Source organism: Lutjanus erythropterus, chromosome 1 (genome assembly GCF_056507025.1).
Source record: "Lutjanus erythropterus isolate fLutEry1 chromosome 1, fLutEry1.hap2, whole genome shotgun sequence".
Classification (NCBI taxonomy): Eukaryota; Metazoa; Chordata; class Actinopteri; order Lutjaniformes; family Lutjanidae; genus Lutjanus; species Lutjanus erythropterus.
In genome coordinates this window covers 19,485,887-19,508,414 of record NC_139317.1, presented here as the reverse complement: position 1 = coordinate 19,508,414, position 22,528 = coordinate 19,485,887, and the positions used below count along the sequence as shown (strand labels likewise).

Genomic DNA, 22,528 nt, shown 5'->3' with positions numbered 1-22,528 from the left:
TGAAGGACTTGTAGCCTAAAAAATTCGTCTCGCACCGATGCAGAAGCGGTGGATATTGTCTATTTCCTCTCACTCACTCCCTCCTTCTCTATCTCTCTCTCTCGTCGTCTTGTTTTTTTTTTTTTTGTTTTTTTTTTTTTCCTCCTTCTCTGGTCAAAGATTTAAGATTTCTGATCCAAGACGAAGCAATTGCATGTCAAAAAACAACTGCAAGAGAGAAGAGAAAAGCCCCAACGCCCACTGGGAGTCCTGTTTTTAATCAAGACTCCTCTCTCTGCTTTTACAGGCTCAAATAAATACTAAAAACGAAATGTATGAATTGCATTTGATTATGTGATTTCTCCGCCGTCGTTTTCGCTAATTTTCACGAAACTGTGAATGCGAGCTGATCGATTTCTTCATATTACAGCCTATTACTCCTCATTTATATGACAGTGAAACCAAAATAGATCATATTACTTATTATTAGGCTGCCCGACATTCATAAAAAAAAAGGCTGCGTCGCCACGTTTCAGTCTTATCAGCACCAGAAAACGGTTTGTTGCACAAATTTTAACCATTTAATAATTAATATAACGAAACGATACGTGTATTAGTTTATATTAGATCGGGAAAATTGTGATACTTTGAAGAAATATTTGGCCTTTAATTCACAGATGCCTCTAGAGAGTTAGAGCTCTTTTATCGCAGCATCTTTCCCTGTTATATCTTGTTTATAAATATAATCTTTTCCTCGCAGATTGTCTATTTTCTGGCCATGTAGCAGTATTTTTATTATTTTTTTTTTTTTTCTACTGAGACGTGGGATTATGGTGTGGGCGTGGGCGTGTTGGGTGGAGGAGGAGGGATGAGCGGAGGCGGGTTAGGAGGGGTCTGTGGGGTGGCACGACACACTTTGTATGTATGAAGGTTTTTTTATAGCACTTTTCTGCAATGTACGTCAGCGGATCAGTCCATAAATGGGGCTGCGTGTGTTTGTGTGCGGGCGTGCGCCTGCGTGCGCTCGCCGCTGCGTGCGTGCGTCTCCGCGTGTGTTATCTTTACCGAGAATCTCCCCTCTCTCCCTCTCTCTCTCTGCACTCTCAGCTCTGCAGAGTTGGGGTGGGCGTCAATAACAAACCTGATGGTAGGTTTCATTGCAAAAAAAAAAATCAGATGAAATTCTTTCGGTAGGCCTGTTTATTTAACGAAAAGAAAAATAAATCAATGCGCTCTGCGGGAATGAGGATTAACATTAATAATATAGCAGATTGTTTCATACAGCTAATGCTTTTTTTCATAATGTAAATGTTGGCCTTTGTGTGTCGTTTTTTTCCGTTGCGATCAATTCAAAAAGGATTTGACGAAATCTCAATTAAGGACTTTCGATATTTTTCTTTTAATATAATTAACACGCATTTCTTTTTAATAAAAACTCGGTTTCGGGTTGTTTTTCATTCATGAAATGAGTAATAACTTGTCTTATTTATCTATCTGATGCTCTGGTATAAATTATAAATAGGGTATCGATTATTTTGGGCTATAGATGGCAGAAATCTCGACTCACTGCTGGGCGGGCGTCACGATATATTTAGAGCGAAAATTAATCATCTTAATCATTATGGAAATGTAGGCTACATCGCCCGCCGCCACCGCCACCGCCGCGTCGCTGCTGCTGCTGCTTTAGTCACCACCACCATCATCTTCATCACCAACACCTTCATCCAATTAACAGGCTTGTTTAAACAAGTTCTGGCAGGAGGCGAAGCCATGAACCTCATTCCGAACCTTTCATTATCAGTTTTTCGTCACAGTATCACATGATGGGGATTTTTTTTTTTTTACAGTTATGAAGCCCACGATAAGTTATTAATACATGTAGTTATGATCTTATATGTCGGACCACTGCGGGACTATAAGGATTCATGATGGTCTCTATGTGTGAGTGTGTGAGGAAATGTTCGACCAAACCATTCATGTGTGTCTCTCAGCATGCTGTGAACATGCAGCAGTGAATCCAAGAAGCAACTTCCAGAAATAATAACAATAATAATAATAAAACAAGTGTGTATTTGTATTTCCTGAGTGTCTCAAAGTGAGTTAAGCAGTTTTTTTTTTTTACAAACTTTTTTTTTTTTTCATTTTTATGAGAGAAAACGTTTTGTTTCTGTCTCTAATTTCACTATCAGATCTATCTTGGTGGCAGGATGTGTCATTAAAGAGAAAAATGGCAGGAGGCAAATTCAAGCATCTGATTTGAGTTTTCTAGCAGCAAATGTCTGCTTTTTCTTTCTTGAATTTGGGCAAAATATTTCAGCATTTCCAAGTAATTCTGAGGCATGATTAGTGTGTTTTCCTTCAGCAGTGAACCATGTAAAGGTTATTGATGCTGTGGTGATATTGGATTGAGGGGGAAGAGAGGAAGAGGAGGGAGGAGGGAGGGGGAGGAGGGGGGAGGCATAAGCCAAGAAAAGAGACAGACAGACAGAGACAGAGAGAGGCTTAATAAGCTGTGGAGTGATTTGCAGTCCATCCCACTATAGAAATAATGTATCAGCCTGTATATGAGGATGTGGAAGGAGCTTAGAGGACTGGTCTTGATGATTACAATAAAGGTTATTGTCATCACAGGAGGGATGACATTAACTCCTCACTCCACTAATCTGATTAAGAAAGGCCTGTGACTTTACCTGTTTACCAGTCTGGAGTTTTCTTAACTGTTCTCAACTGCGCCCTTGTCTTCTTTGACGTCATCCAAACCTCATAGAGAAATGTTTTTCTCAGTTGACGTGTTTCCTCTTCTTCTCGAAGAAGGGGGGGGAGACGCAATCTCACTTTGATCAAAAAATACCCTTGTCGCCTTCCTTTATCCCCAGTGAAAATGACATTTTGTGAAATGTCATTTGGTCCGCGTTACAACGGTTCCCTCTCTCGCACAAGGAGGCATAATTCTACTTGTTAAGTGAAGCTTTCGGCAGTGCGGACCTGTCAGCATCATCGTGCTGCATTTGGCAAGAGAAGCCTTGAAAGGTTATACAAGTGTGTCGTGTTGTCAGCTCCTGCATGGCTGGTGATTGTTTCTTTCCATCTCTGTTGCACAAACAGACAAAAAAAAGAGGCTTGTGAGCAGGGAAACATGTGAGGAAACCCAACTCTTCCCATGTGTTAAAAGCAGAAATTTGCAACATGGCATGCAAAGATGAAAGGTTTCACCCCAACACCTTGGCCATTGTCTCTGGGAAATCTTAAACCTAAAGAAATCTTACACCTCAGTTCCGATGAAATAGTGCTTTAGCAGTTTTCAGAAAGACTCTCAAACAGGCCGCTGCTGTCATGCTTCTGTTTGACCCTCAGTCAGATGAGTCAAACAGATCCTACAGTTCCCTTTTTGCTCCCAGTTATTAGACATTTTCATTCAGAAATCCAGACACAGGCAAGCCAAAAGCCCTCTCTTGATACGCCACCTTCAGTTGTGTTGTATTTGCAGAAATGAGAGAGCCCATGTTGTTGTTTTTGCTCCCTCTAATGAGATGCCAAGTGATTTATTTATGAATTACTTGTTTGGAACAGCCCCCTTGTGCAGTGTGCATTTTTTTTATTCTCTTTGGAGTCATGTCGCTCAGTGATTGCTGATGCAACTCTTTGTCATCCAGAGTTTGCCCTCACCTCCTGTGAGCCTTCGGGGAGGGCTATATCTATCTTGGCATGTCCCCGGGTGTGTTGGAGGTGGGAGTGACTCATTAAGCAGGTGTGAGCATCCACTCCCATACTGCTACATGCCAAACAAGAGCTCCTCTCCAGCTCATAAGCTCGTGCAGGGAAGAATCATGATGGCAATATAGCAAACACATCACAATAAATCTTTGCACTGGACCAGGGCCAAGTCACAAGGATAATGAGCTGCTATTTCCCCATTATGCTCACTCTTGTATTCATCAGAGGTGGAGTTTCCAAACGTTCATCACCCATTGAAAGGTTGTGGCTCCACTGACATTTTTATTTGGATTCTGCGTTATAAAAGGGAGTGAATTGTTCCCAGTTTGAGGGTGAGCAGAGTATCGAGAAGCAAAGCAGTTTCAAGCTCTGTGTATGTAATTTAAATGCGTTTGTTTAGCTGACATTTGGTAATAATAACCTGTGAAAGCTGGTTACTACACTGCAGAGCACTTGCAGGGGAGTCATCCATCTGTTGTGCAGAGATGGCTCACTTTAAAAGCAAGCAGAGGCAGAATTGTTTTCAATATAAGTTCACATCTTTGTTAGCCCCCAGTGTCTGCTGTCATCCAAATGTATTAACTCACTAACCATTATGTTCTGTATTGATTTATCTGCCCAGCATTTTCTTTGTTAATCAATTAGTTGTTCACTTTATAAATCGTCAGAAAATGGTTGATCGCTGTTTGATGACGTCCTCAAATGTCATGTTTTGTCCACACCCTCAAAAAATATTCAGTTTAGTGTTATCGATGACCAGTGAAACCAGAAACCATTGACACTTGAGAAGCTGAAATCAAAGAATGTGGATATTTTTTCTTAAAAATGACTTAAAATGATTAATTGATCAGTTGTTTGGTCCAAAATTTGTCCAAACAATGGTTAAAAATGCCCGGTGTGACTCCTCAGTTTTTGTTTTGTCCACAACCCAAAGATATTCAGTTTACTGTCGTAAAGGACTGAAGAAACCAGAAAATATTCAGTAGAAATTTCAGAAATTGGACATAGTTTCTTAAAAAATGATTCTAAATGATTAATCAATTAATTGTTTGGTCCATAAATTGTCAGAAATTGGGAAAAAATATTGATCGATTGCATCAATTATTCGTCAACTATTACATTCATCATCATCATTTGGGGTAATTTTTAAAGAAAAAAGTCAAAATTCTCGGATTCCAGTTTCATAAATGTGAATCCTTTCCTTTTTTTTTTAAACTCCTCCATGACAGTAAACTGAATGTCTTTGGGTTGTGGACAAAACAAGACATTTGAGTATGTCATCTTGGCTTTGGGACACTCTGATCGACATTTTTCACCATTTTCTCACATTTTTTCGACTAAACAACTAATCAATTAATCAAGAAAATAATGGAACAATGAATGGAAATAACCATTAGTTGCAGCTCTACATTTTACAACAGCAGAATGATGATGAAGCCTCCTCTGAGTTGATATTCAGGGGTTTATGACACTAAAATCGCACATTAAATGGAGCACATTATTGTGAGAATCTTCTAGTGCTATATGAAGGATTTAAAAATATATTTAGCAGGAATCATCCTGCCTAAAATGGTGTTTGGGCTCAAATACCTTCTTTCTTGCAGCTTATTTTGGTGTAAATCCCCTAGCCTCCTCGCTATGTGCAGCCCAGTACAGGAAATGCTTATTTTTAATTCTCTGAATATCTAATTTTACACAAATAGGCCATCTCTAAATGGCACGCCGTGGATCACGACTTGGTGGAGACGCGCTGTTACGCAAAACCTTCAAATAAATAAAAAAAAAAATAAAAATACACCGCCTCTTTGGCCTCACTGAGGGAAAAATACGGAAGAGGAGAGGCTTGGCTTGTGCTTTATATATACTTCCAGACATTGTGGTGTGGATGCAGGCTGCTGCTGCACGGTATGCGGACAAACAATAGCAGATAATGCACACTGAAAGCGCATTAATAGTTCCGCCTCGGGGCTGCTGCTGCTGCTTAAACAGGAGTTTGGTGGCGAGCAGCCAGCCAGCGGCAGGTCACATGTTGCAGCGTCATTGTGTAGTAAAGTTACTGTAGTTGCAAAGAGGCTCCTCATTTCAGCTCCAGAGGTCTCTCATCTCATCCCGCTGCTGCTGCCGCTGCTGCTGCTGCGGCGTTTTCAGCATGCGACAACTTCAGTCTCTCCAGACGATCTCCAAACGAGCCGCCGTGCAGCCATGGGAGTGCAGCATTACCTCATCCATGCAATTTCCACCATCAATAATTTAATCTATTTGCTCCAAAGCTGAAGAGATATCCTGAAGCTTGTCGGGAGAGTACACAGAGAGAGGAAAAAAATACTCGCGTAAAGAAGTAAATTTACTCAGGGAGTTGTCCAAAACATCCCAGATGACACTACTGTCCTGTTGAATGGTCTGTTTTACGACTTGGGCAGTAAAAGGTATGTTGTCTGTTTGTTATCTTGATAACTTTCGGCTTTGTTTGATACCTCTTGAAGAAAACAGACATAAGTGTGTGTGTATGTGTGTGTGGTGTTGGGGGGGTTGGAGGTAGGAGGTGAGGGGAGGAGGTGGGGGGGTCTAAAAGTAGCTCGATCAAGTCCGGTTATCCTGCGAACAGACAGCGCCGCAGCCCGAGAGGGGATATGTGTAACCTTATCCTCCCGTTCATTAATAAAAAACGGAGTTATTATGTTGATTGGGTTTCCAGTGGAGAGCACGGGCTCAGCAGATGTAATCTCGAGAAGAAAAAAAAAGACAGAAAAAGGAAGTTTCATTTCATTATCAGTGGCTTATTTTGAGTATTTATCATAAATTACAACGTGCAAACAATTCCGCGATCATTTTAAGAAACTTTACGCTCAGAAATCGCGCAATCAACGCTTTGTTCAGGTTGTTTATAGTCTATATTTGTTCATCTAAACCTGAACTCTGAACACACAAAAAAGAAAGTCCAGACAGTGTTTTTTTTTTTTTTGTATAGTTGTTTTGGAAGAGAGGAGAGAGAAAAAAAAAACTTTGATGAACTCATTAAGACTTTATAGGAAACCCGAGACCTTAACGCCCAGCTACGTCGGCCAACATACACTAGCGTTGGGTCTACTTCTCGGTGTTATGTGTGTGAACAACTTTAAATTACCGGCCAGAATGAACACGGATTAAATTTAAGTCCCATTTATAGAGGGGTGGAAAAACTCAGCTCATTTCGTGTGAAAATATCTTGTCCAAGAACTTTATCCGAGGATCAGAGGAGCTATACAACACAAGGGCTCGTTAGAGGATGGTTTCATGATGCACTTTCCAAAAAATGCAAATTAGGGCCACATTTCTGGTCAGAGTTATGACTTAATACCATGTAAGTGGACTTTATAGGCTGTTTACAATTACTCACAACCCAGACTGGCTGTGCCTAATTGTCTTGTCCTGGAAAGACGCGGTTTATCTATCTATCTATCTATCTATCTATCTATCTATCTATCTATCTATCTATCGTGTTTCACATACAGGAGGGAGGGAAAGGGAGATGGGAGGGAGAAAGAGAAGGAGCTCTTATTATTTCGCGGTCTCACACGCCCTCTAGTGTCCGAGGTTAGGAACTGCAGCGCTGTTAATTTGGAGTTATATGTCTGTTGGTGTTATTTTGTGTCAGAGTCGCTGATTCATGAATTAAAATGAGCTAGGGACTTGTTAATACTAAGATTATAATTGGAAACTAAACTTTAGTGTACTTTATTACTGTTAAACTAGAGTTTTACACATTTAAGGATGAGTATTTGGCTTCAGATGTAGTTAGTTATTCACATACTCTATTACCATACTGTATATGTTGTATTGTTTCAATTGTTGCACCCAGCGTGGGAGGGAATCGGAGTCTCATTTGGGCAGCAGTGATCACTCAGCGGTTATTTGAATGCCGGGCTGTCTGGGGCAGTGGCTGGGGTTGGCCTGGAGGCCAGGTATAATCCCTCTGTGATGCTCATCTATTACTAACCGTGCTCTGAAACTGTGTCAGATTGAAAACAGATCTCAAGGAAGCAAGCTTCCACACGTGTCAGCCATTACTGCAGACAACTCTAATTGCCTTTTTTAAGTGCTGCATTGTGGCACACAAGGGAGACCTCCTCGAGTAGAAATTTTGATATCATTTGCTGCACGTTTTTCTCTTTTTTTCTGTCTTTTGGCATTGTGTACTATATGTCGAACATGACAAAACATGTTGCTAGGTAAATGGCTCCACGGTTCTTGAGGAATTGAAAAAAGGGGGATGCCCACAAGGGAGCAAGCAGTGGTAGCGGCGGCAGAGAACAAATGTTGCCATAGGTCCTGCATTTCTATTCAAATGTAGTGGGCACATTTCCCGCTTTCATTTCTCTTGTTTGATGTTTATTTTCCCTTCTAACGGTTCCTTAGATATCCATGTATGCTGTTGGTGAAGATGAAGCCATAAAGTGTGCTGACATGTGCAGAGAGGCTGGGGAACAGTACTGAATGTGTAATAATACTAGTCCTTTCATGCTTTAGAGCAACTTTTCAGCATCTGTCAAAGGAGGCATTTATCACTTTAATCCCCACCTGGCACAAAGAATAAATGCGAGGGTAAGTTACATATCCCTGCCCATACAGCCGCGCTCTCAAAGCAGATGAACAGGTGGTCATCCAGAGACGTCAAAGCCAAACAGTAGACAGGAGAGTCCACACACACTCACCTGCTCCTATTGTCCTGGGTGTTTCATGCTCGAGGTGCGTTGTCATGAATAAAGGCGTGTTTGAGCAGCAGGTTTTATCTTCCTCGGCTCCATGATAAGTGATTTACGTTTGGTCGTGGACGTGACACAGCGGGATTGGTGGGATGTACATGGATATCATTATGTTTTAAGCAACCTAGATGTGTGCCCAACTGCTTCTTTGTTAAATATTTTCATGGTCGAGCTCGGGCTGAGCAATACAACTTTTACAACAACTTTTTAGACTATGCTACAATATACGATATATATCTCAAAGAGGTATCACAATTTCAGTATTATCGAAAATCGATCAAAATGAGGCATCAAAGACAGAATCTGCAATTCTCCCAGTATTTTTTCTTTCTCCATGTATCTAAACTAAAAACACCTCAAAGACGACACAGTGTTGCATATACCATATAGACAAACTTTTAAAAAAAAATTAAAAAAAACTTAAATGACAGTTTGTCAGGGATTAAAATGAATGATCTGTTGATGTTTACAAATCAAGACTTTATAGTTTAACAAAGACAAAGGCATTAGTTATTTAAAAAAATGTTAAAATCGAAAAAATCGCAGTGAATGTGACTTACAATTGAAAGTCAAATCGAATCGTGAACTTGCAGAATTGTGACACCCTTAATACGTCAATCCACACATTTCTTCCCAAATAACATGCTGTAAATTCTCAAATAGTGATGACCTTACAGTATAGCCATTCTCAACCGTTAGTCCGTGGCTCACCAATGAGCCTCAGTGCACCATCTAATGGGCCCTGGAGGCAATGATACCCATAAATGGTTAGAATAAGATTAAAATTTTGTTTTGATATTTTACAAAGCTACTAATTTTTATATCTGAATGTGCTCAAGAATTCACATAAAGACAAAAATGCCAAATTAAGAAACGAAATTTCAGTGACGAGTTACGCTTGAATATCAACATGCCAATGGAAACAAGTAGAAACAACTTTGTTAAAGTGGTTTAAGTGGTCTTCAGATTTTTTTTTTTAACAAACAGAAGTGGGCCTAAAGTTACAAAAGGTTGACAATTCCCGTTATAGAATATGATGCACTGCTGTACATTAAACTACAGTAGGGTTGGGCAATTTGTGCAGAATCAAATATCAAATATCAAATATAATGTTTTTGACCAAATAACTCAATAACAATAGATGACAACATTGTAGGGTGACTACTGGTGCTTTCACAAAATGTTAATGATATTTTTGATAAATAATCACCAGTAATGTAGATATAATGACTAAGTGGGTAAAGACCAGTCTAATAAGTGCAGAAAATGACATCACTTTACTGTAACACAGCTGTTACAACCAGGAAAAGACAACACAACGATACCAAAAATCTATGATATCGATATAATTGATATTTTTGCTCACCCCTAGACCAAACCAACTGTCACAAATCTGGTCCAAAGGCTGGGAAATAGTACATTTTATTCCAAACATTCCTCCATATGTACTGTAGTCCCTCCCTTGCTGTATTATTCATGCTCGTTGTGTTAACTCGCAAGCCGCTTTTTTATTAACAGCAAAACCCGGCAGTGCACATAAAATGTTCCAGAGCTGGATGTATAAAACACGAGCAAACCAATCAGTTGTCACATTTAGCCTCTAGTAGATACAAGCCAGAGATCCTCCGCTGGTCCCACAGCAATTAAATGATTCATTGGCTTTATCGCATTTTAACAGGATGTTGATTGAGAGCATAAGCCATATTGATTGTCCTGATGGAAACAGGAAATCGCAGAGATAGAAATAAAATCATTTGTTGTTCCCGGTGTGAGGGTACCCGGGGGAACGGCATGCAATTGCACGCTGTTGAGTGGCATTACCCCCAGCAACCTCCTCCTCCCCTCCATTCTCTCCCCTATGGAGACCTGGAAGAGACGTCATCTGTGGTTGTTATGCTGCGAAATGACGCTGGCACTCTCTCCACCCCCTGCTACTGCAATATTACCCCTGTGGTCTGTTACGGAAGATGCAGCACTCTTCGTCTGCACCATTTCCAGCATGAAGTTTGACGCCTAACAGTAATCAGCCCTCTGCCTTCATTTCCTTCATGTGGAATTGGAACCATTTGAGCGCGATGCTGATAATAATATCAGCCTAAATGCATCCTACACATAAAGCTCGTGACTGGCCTCAATCCCGTAAAAACCTACATGGTTTTCAGTGCTGGGAAGCCTCACAGAAAATTCTCGTCATTGGAAGCAAAAGCTTACCAACACTGAAGGGTTAATACGCTTGCTTTTGCATGTTTTATGAGCAATATTTGATAAAAACTAGATAATTATCTTCTTATTCTAGGCTTTGTCCTCAATGTTGTTTTAATTGGTGAGAGGAAAAGTACCCCCATCTCCCTGCAAACATATACAAGGCAGCCCCTCCCCATGCCCTCCCTCTAACACACACACTCACACACTCCGGAGGAGTACGTCACAGAGCTCGGGGAATGAGTGGCTCATTAAGAAGAAGGATGTGATATTCTGAATAGAGACTGTGAGACTCCCAGCACATCTATTTTTAGACAAGATATCTCTATGGCAGTCACCGTGGTGTTGGTTAATTGCAGCCGTGGCCCCAGATACCAATTAAGAATGAAACAAATGCTTTTAAGGTGGGGTTTTCGCTCCTCCCTACTGTAAAGGTCCTCGTGTCCGTCCTGAGTGGAGGCAGCAGGCGGGAGTGTATGTGTGTGTGTGTGTGTGTGTGTGAGTGTGTGTTTGCTCGCCGTGTTTTCCTGTATCAAGTTGGGACATGCAGAGTGCAGTCAAAGCCTCGGCCAGGCTATTTTTAAATGAGCCCCTGTGGAAAGCAAGATCTAGATTTTCTTTTCATTATGGTTGCTTTTATACCTTGGGCCGTTGGATGTCAACCAATTCATTGATTGGCTACGAGTCTTAGAGCTTCTCAAAGGTAAGGGATGCATGTGTGCTCGAGGATGTATGTGCAGTATTTCCGCTACACCTGGCTCCCTTTTCTCCCCCCCTCTACCGTCCTCCTGGCAGTGCTTTGCTTATCTTGTGAGTTGCTCTCCGGAGCCTGGAGATTGGTACTTGACAGCGCGGGGAGGATGACACATCTTTCTGTCATTCATGACATCCTGTTAGTTCATCCTGCAGTGCTCTCGCCATCCGTCCACCTGCCAGAAACAAACAGTCTCCCTCCACAAGCTCCTGATTTCTGTTCATGATTGCAAGGTTCAGTATCAAACCTGTCGGACCAGTATTTAAAAACAAAATAATAACAATAATAAAACTGCTGCAGCAGCAGCAGTGTTTCTCAGAGCTGACTCAAATACATCTCCCACTAAGTGCCGTCCAGGTCGGAGGTTCCCAGAGTATTGATAATGGTGATTTTGTTTGTGTCATAGTCACAAAATGGTACATGAGCTCTTCAAACAAACAAAACCAGATCTGCAGATCAACACACAGAGCCTTTCTGAATTTTTCACAGTTGACCCTCACATGGTTGCAGCCAAAAATGTATCCACCTGTCAAGTTTTATTATTGATATAATACAAAACCTAACAATTCAGGCAATGATAGACATGATAAACAATTTAAAGCTACAGCAACAAACTTTTTTTATGATGCTGATTTTGGAGGCCCCTTTGGACAAAAACGGTAGTGTTTTCACTACGATAACCTCAAAATATGTTAAAAATAAAATTATCTTCAGAAAAATCTTGTCCTGCTTTTTTTAAACCGTGTAATGTACGATTCACCGTAACTTTGCCTCGGAAAACTTAAACTCAGGGTTGTTTCATCTGATTTCAGGGAGAATCCAACCTGGTGTCAGCCAGGAACAGCTATACAGAAATAGCCAATTTTCTTGTGAATGGTCTTGTTTGCTTTTGTAGGTCAGATAGAGGCATCACCATTAAATTGTTAAATTGTTAAACCTGTTAAAAAACCCTTATATTAGCTGTAAAGGTCCAGTGTGTAAGATGTACAGGGGTTTATTGGCAGAATATGGCAGAAATGGAACATAATAGTTATAGGAATGTTTTCATTAGTGTATATTCACCTGAAAATAAGAACCATTGTGTTTTCGTTACCTTAAAATGAGCTGTTTATGTCTAAAGAGGGCACAGGTCCTCTTCCATGTTGTTCCAGCGAGGACGCCCTGTTGAAACGTTTCTTCAGTAGCCCTGACAAACCAAACACTGGCTTGGAAGGGGAGGGTGAGGAAAGCAATATTCAGTTGGTTGCAATCTATCTTCTCGTCACTAGATGCCACTAGATCCTGCACACCGTTCTTTAAGTTGAATTATATTGAAATACATAATGTCTACTATAAAGCTTAAAAACTATGGGGAAGGTTTGAGGCATCAACACTGACAACAACACGATGATTCAGGCAGTGAGGGATGAATGACAGGTTTGACACATCATCTCACGCTCTGCTCGAGAAATAAACTGAACCATTTAACACACCAGTAAAAAACAGCTCATAAATAATAGCAGGCCTGTAAAGATGTAGTGACATCTATTTGTGTAATCTTATCTTTTGTAATAAGCGGTCTCTCTCTGATGCTCAGCACAGCTTTTGTGCATCGCTGCCAACAAATAGAAATCTAAGCCAGACCTCACATAGGAACAGAATGATTACAGTTTGCAAACAATTTGAAAACACTGATGATGACACGGCGCCAATATCAGTTTAATAAAAAAAAAAACAGTTTGTGATTATTCCAAAGCTATTGGCTCCCTTTTTGGCTTGCAGAGAAAGAGTAGTGGGTGTAAATAAGAGGAAAGGCTTACATGGAGCATTATTGATCAAGAATAAGCTAACTTTGTTGAAAATGCTCTTTGACTAACCGTCTTCTTCTTCTGTCTCCCCCCCTCCTCTCCTCTTTTTCTTCTTGTCTTCTCTCCCCCCACAGTTCCACCAGGTTAGAAGAGTGATGACCATCCTGTTCCTTACTATGGTTATTTCATACTTCAGTTGCATGAGAGCTGCGCCCCTGAGAGACGCCCCGGGCATGCGGGGCCATCGGACGGAAGGCTACTTGGGCGCCGCTGCGACGGCCGCACGAGGCCACGGGACTCCACAGAGCGGCGGCGGGCCAGGCCAGCGCGGGGAACTGCCCTCACTCACAGACACGTTTGAGCAGGTGATAGAGGAGCTGCTGGAGGTGGAGGGCGAGGCGGCGCAGCTGGGACAGGGGGCTGATAAGAGCCAGGGAGGTGGGGGCCCGTCCTCCGTGGTCACCACAGAGACCAAGGATGTCGACCTGTACGACTCGCGGGTGATGATCAGCAACCAAGTGCCTTTGGAGCCGCCGTTGCTCTTTCTTCTGGAGGAATACAAAAACTATCTGGATGCCGCAAACATGTCCATGAGGGTGCGGCGACACTCCGATCCCTCGCGGCGTGGAGAGCTCAGTGTGTGTGACAGTATTAGCCAGTGGGTGACAGCTGTGGATAAAAAGACGGCAATAGACATGTCTGGGCAGACAGTTACCGTCATGGAAAAGGTCCCTGTCCCCAATGGCCAACTGAAGCAATACTTTTATGAGACCAAATGCAACCCCATGGGGTACACAAAGGAGGGCTGCAGAGGAATAGACAAGCGGCATTATAATTCCCAATGCAGGACAACCCAGTCCTACGTGCGAGCGCTTACCATGGATAGCAAAAAGAAGATCGGCTGGCGGTTTATAAGGATAGACACTTCATGTGTATGCACATTGACCATTAAAAGAGGGAGATAGTGTATAAAATGTATAGATTTTATTGAAGAGTTTAAAAAAGAGAATAAAGAGAAAATATCTATTTGTATATATACATAACAGGGTAAATTATTCCGTCAAATGAAAATTTTATGGACTGCATGTAAAAAAAGATGAAGTTTATACAGTAAAAGTGATACTACAGTCTATTTATTGAACATATTCATGACCTTGTAAACAATTAAAAAAAATCTGATCAGTCATTTGCGCCCAGTTTAAATTACTATATCACATTCCTCAAGACATTGTGATTTGTTTACGTTGCCAAGAATTAGAAAATGAAGGAAAAAAACAGGCAAGGAATGAGAGAGGACAGTTCCATCTTCAAAAGCTTGCATGCTGCTTCAATTGTGAATCGAGAAAAATTCTCCACTTAACAAAAAAGGATATGATGCTGACCAAAAAAACATTCCGTTTACATATTCAGCAGAAAACAATTTTCCTCTCAAGTAATTTATCTGTTTACTGTTCTAAACTTCTCAAGGTAATGTTGGAATTACATACTATGTCAAGGTGCTGTTGTCAAAGCTTTGCTGTTTATTTTTTTATCCCCACCAGAGGACAAGATATATATATATAAAAAAATATATATAAATATATATATATATAAAATTTATTCATTGACATGTTTCTGGGTTAATATTATTCATTTTGTATGTTGTGAAGTTGTTTGCAATATTAAACTGAAATATTTGAAGAAATAAAAATGACTATAGGCAACTGAAAAACAAAATCAATGTCGATAAAGTTTCAACAGTGCATTTCCAGGCAGGATAAACTTTAGTAGGAAGGAAGGCAGGCACACACATACATACACACATGCATTTTCACAAAAACGACCCAATTAATATCATGAACGACCAGGATACTGCAAGAAAATTATGTATTTTCACTAGTAAAAGAGTCAAACCATTGGGTAATATCCACTGACAGCAATATTATGGGTGGAGAAGGTGTATATTCTGCTGCGTTTGGTGTGGAAAAAATGGAAAAGTTCTCCAGTTACTACTACTTCTTCTTTATACAGAAGTGTTCACATATTTACTCAATTATGACTCCAGCTACACACGTGATATTTCCCGACTTCACATCACAAGAAAAGCGCCTACACATGCAAGAGTAGACTAGTACAAGTAGGACATGGTTGCACATGAAGCATGCCTGAGTTTGACAGTGATGGATTCACCCACATATACATTTGTCTACATTACAAATATGCACACATTTTCTTATTAGTGCATGGTAATCCCACCTTTAAATCTTTCTTTTCTTTATGAACACTCACTAGGATGAAAAGGAGAAGGTCACTGGTTTGGTATCTCGGTATAAAGACTTCTGCAGCTTCACATCAACATCCCCTCCAGGGGTTGTTGCATAGTGACAGTCGCTCACTTGCCAAGTCTAGATGCCACAGTTTAAGGTCGTAGGAGGATAGCAATAACATGTGTTCAACTTCTCATCTTATTGTACTGAAACACTGACAAATTTACATATAATATGACACATTTCAAAGAGAGAAGACACAGAGTTTCATCAAAAGCTTCGATGTTATCTCATATTTGTATTTCGTGTGATCCCAACCACCTCATTTGACTCGTTCTTCATCAACCTGAAGGTAAGTGTGTGACCTCTAAAGAGAACCGGAGCTGCCATTTTGAGATTTGTGGAAAACAAACTGCTGAAAAAAGAAAACTCTGTCATGAAACAGAGGAAAGATGTCCTGCTTTCTTCTCTATTTCTCTTGGATCTTCCAGAGGAGGCTGATGAAGATGCTGTAAGTTGCTTTTCTTATATGAAAGCTGAGAACAAATAGAGTCTCAGACAAAGACGACAAAAAATGCAGTAGTGTCTCTTGTCATGAATCTCCAACATATAGTCAAGTTTCTTTGCCTTGATATACAAATTGATAATTAAAATTTAAAGTTGTTTTATTACCTCATGGGAAGAAACTCTTGCTTTTCAAAGAAAATCCACCTTAAGATAGAACTGGAATTCCATAGTAATATTCAATGAACGTGTCTGAGCATTAACATCCTCGGCACACAGGATAATGAATCAAACCTTCTGCAATATATCTTAGACAAGGTATTCTAAGGTACTCCATTCATCATGACCAGAAGCTTCAGGCTGTTTTTGTTTAGCAAAGCTTAAGTCATACAAAACTTGACATCCACCAATCAGACAGTTATTAAAGTACAAAGTGGCTCTGAAATCACCACTTGTCTTTGAGCCAGGGTGAATTCCATGTTATGTTTTGTGATCATAAATCATGCATGTGAAAAGATCTTACAGTATTTATTTGACCCAGAGGTGTGGCTAAAGCTTAAAGGCAAAAATATGTATAAAAAATGTGCTTCTCATATTCAAATCGTTTGTCCTCTGAACACGCCCCCTTCAGTGATGTCACAGCAGGTGTATTTCATCAGCTGTCAAAGGCAGACACTTTGTACGTCATTAGCAGCCAGGGTGTGGTCAGAAGTGAATCATGCTTGCTTGAAAGTTCCAACCCACAGAGAACAGTGCAGCAGCAGCTTGTGTGCAGACTTGCTCATGTACTGGTGTCTCAAGATGCGCTGCAGCCCTTCACCAGTAGAGGGCAGCAGAGAGAGCATTCCTCTCAGGTGTTCGCAAAAAGCCAAAGAAGCTTCTGGCTGTCTGGTCCTTTCTTGTCACAAATACACAGGACATTATGTAACTATTCCTTGAACTGTGAGCATCAGTGTCGATGTTCAGTGCGGCAGTTAAATGAGTGATGTACTAAGCTGCAAATGGTTGGTAATTTTGTTGATTGAGTGATTGAAGAATATGGGACTAAACCAAGTCCAGAAAGGCTCTTAAGGTGTAAGAATTGAGGATAATCAATAATAAAAATTACTTTAATTGCCCACTACACTAAGTCATGAGTGATATATTGATTTATGATATATTAAAAAGTAATATCTCTAAAAGTTGGTTTAAGTATTACGTAAATACTTAATTTCTTCTTGATTATTTTCAAATGTAGAATTTATTTAGGAACTGTTTTGAGCTGATTAATTTAAAGCACAATAGTTCACAATAGTTAGGGGAAGAGGCCTTCAGTGTTGGCTCACAAGCATCCATTAACTACGAGCGAGAGCCTGCTGTGAATTCGGTGGTTTCTCCACTTTACGAGGGTTACGTGAACGCACCATGACACTGGCAGCTAGCCTAGCCGGCTAACTTGGCTAATCTGATTTATCGTCTCGGTTAAGCGCACGCAACGCTAGCCAGGATTACCAAATTTAGTTTTCCATATCTGGCGTTTAACGCAATATCTGTCTGACATTAAATATCCAACCATTTGAAGAATGGCATCGCTTGGAGAGCCTGTGCGGCTGGAAAGAGGTAAAGTTAATTGGCTAGCTAGCGATAGCTTAGAAATATTTGTTGTGATAGCTACCAGGGAGACGTTAACCTAACATTAGCTAAGATAGCGTTAGCTGCCGATTGTTTTTAACAGCATACTTTCTTGGTTAGTTGCCTAACATTGAATTGATGATGTCTTGCGGATAGCTTATGTTTATAGCTTTGAATGATTGTGTACATTATTGGTACCAACCTTAAGTAACGATAGTTTTTCCGGTTACATTTTTTTACTTTGCGCATTAGCTAGAAAGCTAATACTAGTGACACTAGACAGTGATAAGTTCACCCAGCTTATTTATCAATTGTTCAACTAAAAATTGAATTTTCATTTAGTTTTTACACCCGCTTCATCGCCATTAGCAGTATGGACAAACAGTGTGAAATAATTACAGTTTAATTTTTTTCCAACCTCGGCTTTCATTTTAATAAAAAAAAAACATACCTGAGCTCCTGCTGTGTTTGCTAATAATACAATGTGGACAGTACAGAAAACAAACGATTTTTCGCATAATAAACCTCCACACATGTAATTTCAACAGCATAAAAGCAAAAGTAAATATACATCTTAACATACCTTCGCTCTTGGGTATGTTGAAATAAGTTGTAGTTAATGATTTCAATACAATTAGCTACAGTAGCAATTAGCACAAAAAGAGAACAGTGAGTCTTCATTCTAACGATTTCAGTTTGACAAAATACACCATAAAATCAAAGATATAAACAGAATGTTGGAGGAAAATCACTTGTTTTATCATTTTAGCAATTTCACATGGTTGATACTTATTTTAACAACGGTTGATAGTTTGCCCATCATGTCTGTGGTAGCAGAGGCAGGCACTAAATTGTAAAACATAAAGTTATTGATATGCTGGCAGTGAAATGAACTTTATGAAGGTGTAGTAAATCATTTAGTGCTATGTTTTGCTCTTAAGTATATTATACCGGAAGTTGTTTCATCGTTTTATGTACATAAATAGTGTTGTAAGCCAAGACAAGCTTTCCCACAGCCACAAAGTATCTATAATCAGTACAGCTGTAGTGTAACTAGAGTTAAAATGAATCTCAGACTAATTAAAGACACATTAATTTACAGAAAATTGATCTAAAGTTTGATTTTATTAAATAAGTTTTCCATATTTATTAAAGGTCCAGATTAGATCAGATACAGATTTACAGGGATCTGTTGGCAGACTACAGCAGAAATTAAATATTCATAAGTATGTTTTTATCAGTGTAAGAATCAGTGTGTTTTTGCTACCTTAAAATAAGCCACTTATGTCTACAGAGGGCATGGCTCCTCTTCCATGGAGGTCACCATGTCGACCCGCAATGTCTCTACAGTAGCCTAGAATGAACAAACCAAACACTGACTTTAGATACAGCCTTTGATGTTTTGCACAGGTTTCAGGGACACCATAGATTCTCCTACATCTTAATCCTACACACTGGTCCTTTAAAGACGTTAACTGACAGAACATTTATTCCAATTTTAATCATTAGTCATAGTACATCATTTTAGACATTTATAAAGTGGTAACACGAAATATTTGCTAAGCTTTTTCTTAGGTACTGGGTTTTTTAATTTTATGTTTGTGCAGATTGAGTACATTCAAACAGTGAACAGTCGTTGCAAATGTGAGTATCTCCATTTGCAATTTATCAATGAAAACTGTGGTGGTGTACGTGTTCTTATTGACAGATATTAACCGTGCAGTTGAACTGCTCGACAAGCTCCAGAGGACAGGGGAAGTGCCTCCCCAGAAGCTGCAGGCGCTGCAGAGGGTTTTACAGAGTGAATTCTGTAATGCTGTCAGAGAGGTGAAACAATTTGTTTTTGCTATTCTTAAAACACTTAAATGTCACATAGCATTAGTTCACCTTTCTCTTCTGATGATGTCTAAAAACATAGTTTGGTTTGATTATTTTATGTTCACCTTTTGGAAATGTGGACAGCTGTTTCTGGGATGTGACGAAATATTATCCAACAATGTCTCTTCAGGTTTATGAACATGTGTATGAAACAGTGGACATCAACAGCAGTCCTGAAGTCAGGGCCAACGCTACAGCTAAGGTAGACCTTGTCACATGTTTTCTAACCTCAGCATCAGACCATTTCTTTTTTAAGGGTGTACTAGTTTATATCTCATCTTGTGTGTTAAATTTAGTAAATACAGTCTGTTCGCAAAAGTTTAACACGACCATGTTTATCTGTAGGCCACGGTGGCTGCTTTTGCAGCAAGTGAGGGACACTCACATCCACGTGTTGTGGAACTGCCCAAGACAGAAGAAGGCCTGGGTTTTAATATAATGGGTGGAAAGGAGCAAAACTCGCCTATATACATCTCCCGGATCATCCCAGGAGGCATCGCTGACCGACATGGAGGCCTAAAGAGAGGCGACCAGCTTCTCTCTGTTAATGGGGTGGTAGGTTCAATTCACAGAATCATGACTTATTCCAGGATGTTAGATTTGAATTTTGGTCAATTCATGAACTTCAGTGTTCTTGTAAACTCAGCTTCATTATCCACCAGTCTACAACATGAAACATGAAATGTACTACAAACTCAGTACTCTTCATGTCAAGTCAATTTGAATTATATAACCAAATATCTCAAATCACAAATTTGAATCCTGTCATTCTAATGTGTAGCCAACATTTCAGATGTCTCATCTGTATTGATTATATCTCCAAAGCTCTGATGTGCTTCCTAACAGAGATCTGGGTTGAACTACAACTTGTAGCTTTTCATTTTTAGTACATCACCTCTAAGGACGACAGAGGTGTGTCCAGAAATCACGCAACAGAGAAATATGCTCATCATCATCTTGATTCACTGTTTGTAGTAGAAGCTCATAAACAATTAACATTTGCCAATTAAAACAGTCCCTTGGCACACTGAGCTAGAACAAAGTATCCATCAGAAGATCTACATCTTAAAGGTACTCTGGAGTTTTTGGCCTCTAGTATAATGTTTTTTCCATGGTTTGTCAGCTAGGACACTATACAAGAAGGGGATGCATAATTTGGCTTTACCTTGTTCTGCTGAGCAAGCTTTTAACATTATTTGTCAGGCTTTTCAACAGCCCATAGTCAAACAAAGGAGCAAACTGTAAACAAGTACATATAATTCAAATAGTTTGTCACATAAAGGTTTTTTAAAATTACATTTATAAAAAATCAAAGATAGGAACATCAACAACACAACAGGAATTACCCTGACAAAGAAAGAAAAAAACAAAGCACATACTGTGTCTTGGAAAAATAAAAATAAATATATCAGTTGGTACCATATCACACTACCTACATAAACTTCACTCTGTCAGATATGTAACTCAGTATGAGGAAGGTTATATTGGAAAAAAGGACCCCAAGTGTCATTGAATTTTTTTGGATAAGCCACTAACTGAGAACCAAATCTTTTCCAATCAGATAAAATATAGAACATCTCTTATCTAGTGAGTATGAGTGGGAGTTGATTTCCAGGTGGCCTTAGCAAGTAAATATGGATGTGTTTCAGATTCTTCCAAAAATTCTCTCTGAAAAGGTTTTACAAAGAAGGAAATGTGTTCAACACACATGTTCTTATGCTTCAGGGATACAGAGTGTGTTTTGGCGAGAAAGTGAATACAAACATGAATTTTTCAGAAAACCTTGACAGGGTACCTTAGAGGCTCCTTCATATTAGCTACAACATTCAGCAGTTGTGATCGCTGTGTGCTGTGATTAGGCTTCAGTTCCAGGATCAGCCAAAAACAATTTTCCAATTGACTTTGTTTGTTGCTCAGTTTGTTGTCTCATTAAAATGTCCAAATTACAAACTTTTATATGGTGAGTTGAAGCACGCTGCCAAAGCTTATGTTATTTTCACTCAGACGCCTATAAAATACTGAGATCATTGTTTGTTCCAAAGTTACCACATACCTTGAGCTTAACAGTTGCCCACAGTATATTGCTTTTTGGATTATAAACCTATAAAAACTGTTGACTTTACTACAGTTGTTTTGCCTCTGTGACAAAAATCTTACAACATGTTTCTGTGTTTTCCAAAGAGTGTGGAAGGTGAGCACCACGAGAAAGCTGTGGAACTCCTCAAAGCAGCTCAGGGCACCGTGAAGCTGGTAGTAAGGTACACCCCCAAAGTCCTGGAGGAGATGGAGTCACGCTTTGAGAAAATGAGGTCGGCGAAGCGCCGGCAACAGAACAGCTATCCCCAGTAGGATTTTACTGTGTTGATGCCCAGCTCCCATTTCTCTCCTCCTCTAGCCTTCTGGCCATTTGTTCTGGTCTCTTTCTTATCTCCCTGCCCAAAAAAAGCATAACAAACATACTACGAGTTTAGTTTTTACTCACACATACTGTATAATGTGCTTCAACCCTTTTCCGTAGCATTTTTAATATTTGCCATTGTTACACTGGACACTACAACTCTAGACAAACACTAGAATGATCATGATTGTCAGTGCTGGTGGTCGCTCACACGTGTGCATTATTTTTGAATTGACGATTTGAATGCAACTTTGAGTGCTTTGGAGACCAACTACACGATTTCTTAGACTGGAAAGGTAGTGTTTTTAATTCTTTTATCACAGCCACTACCAAGTGCCTCAGGGCAAACACGTTTATCTCATGTACTGTGTTCACCACGCTTTCTTTCTTTTTAATGGTTTAAAGTCGAGTATTGGTAATTAAAAGCTTGTGGCAGGAGTTACTGTGCGCTTTGCATCTGTTATTCTTAAATATCACTTTTGATTTGATATTCACACATGCTAAACATGTAAAACCCTTTAATTGTGCAAACTAAAAAAAAAGATGCAGTTTTATTTATATTGCCGTCCTACAGGCATGTTCGAACAGGAAAGCTTTGGAGGAATTTTAATTAGTTAAAAAGAGATAGTTATATGTTTGTTAATAAGGGAAACCACTGACACTTTGAAAACAAAAGTGATGGATTATCTTTAAGGTTTTTCTCTGGGCTTACC

General features: G+C 39.7%; 2 protein-coding genes across 7 annotated transcripts in view; both read left to right on the top strand.

The window, feature by feature from the left end:
* The window catches only part of bdnf (brain-derived neurotrophic factor), a 43,647-nt gene extending 29,283 nt beyond the window's left edge, over positions 1–14,364 (top strand). For 5 of the 6 annotated variants that reach the window (XM_084716066.1, XM_084716074.1, XM_084716108.1 and 2 more), the window contains one exon: positions 13,313–14,364. In XM_084716066.1, the coding sequence (XP_084572192.1) occupies positions 13,313–14,143 (831 nt within the window). In that variant the 3' untranslated portion in view covers positions 14,144–14,364. Of the gene's footprint in view, positions 1–5,702; positions 6,120–13,312 lie in introns of those variants that run through there. The other variant, XM_084716083.1, reaches the window with a different exon arrangement.
* Positions 14,365–17,328: 2,964 nt separating this feature from the next.
* On the top strand, positions 17,329–22,253 carry lin7c (lin-7 homolog C (C. elegans)). Its single transcript, XM_084716054.1, has 5 exons — positions 17,329–17,527; positions 19,248–19,366; positions 19,548–19,619; positions 19,763–19,972; positions 21,599–22,253. Exons 1-5 carry the CDS (start codon positions 17,491–17,493, stop codon positions 21,764–21,766), a joined length of 606 nt encoding a protein of 201 aa, XP_084572180.1. The 5' UTR covers positions 17,329–17,490; the 3' UTR covers positions 21,767–22,253.
* The last annotated feature ends 275 nt before the right edge of the window (positions 22,254–22,528 follow it).

Bases quoted from the DNA above. Each gene is read 5' to 3' on its own strand.
- lin7c (XM_084716054.1), top strand. From the start codon at position 17,491: ATGGCATCGCTTGGAGAGCCTGTGCGGCTGGAAAGAG. The intron at 19,367-19,547 runs GTGAAACAATTT...ATGTCTCTTCAG, and splicing joins TCTGTAATGCTGTCAGAGAG to GTTTATGAACATGTGTATGA. The intron at 19,620-19,762 runs GTAGACCTTGTC...GTTTATCTGTAG, and splicing joins GGGCCAACGCTACAGCTAAG to GCCACGGTGGCTGCTTTTGC.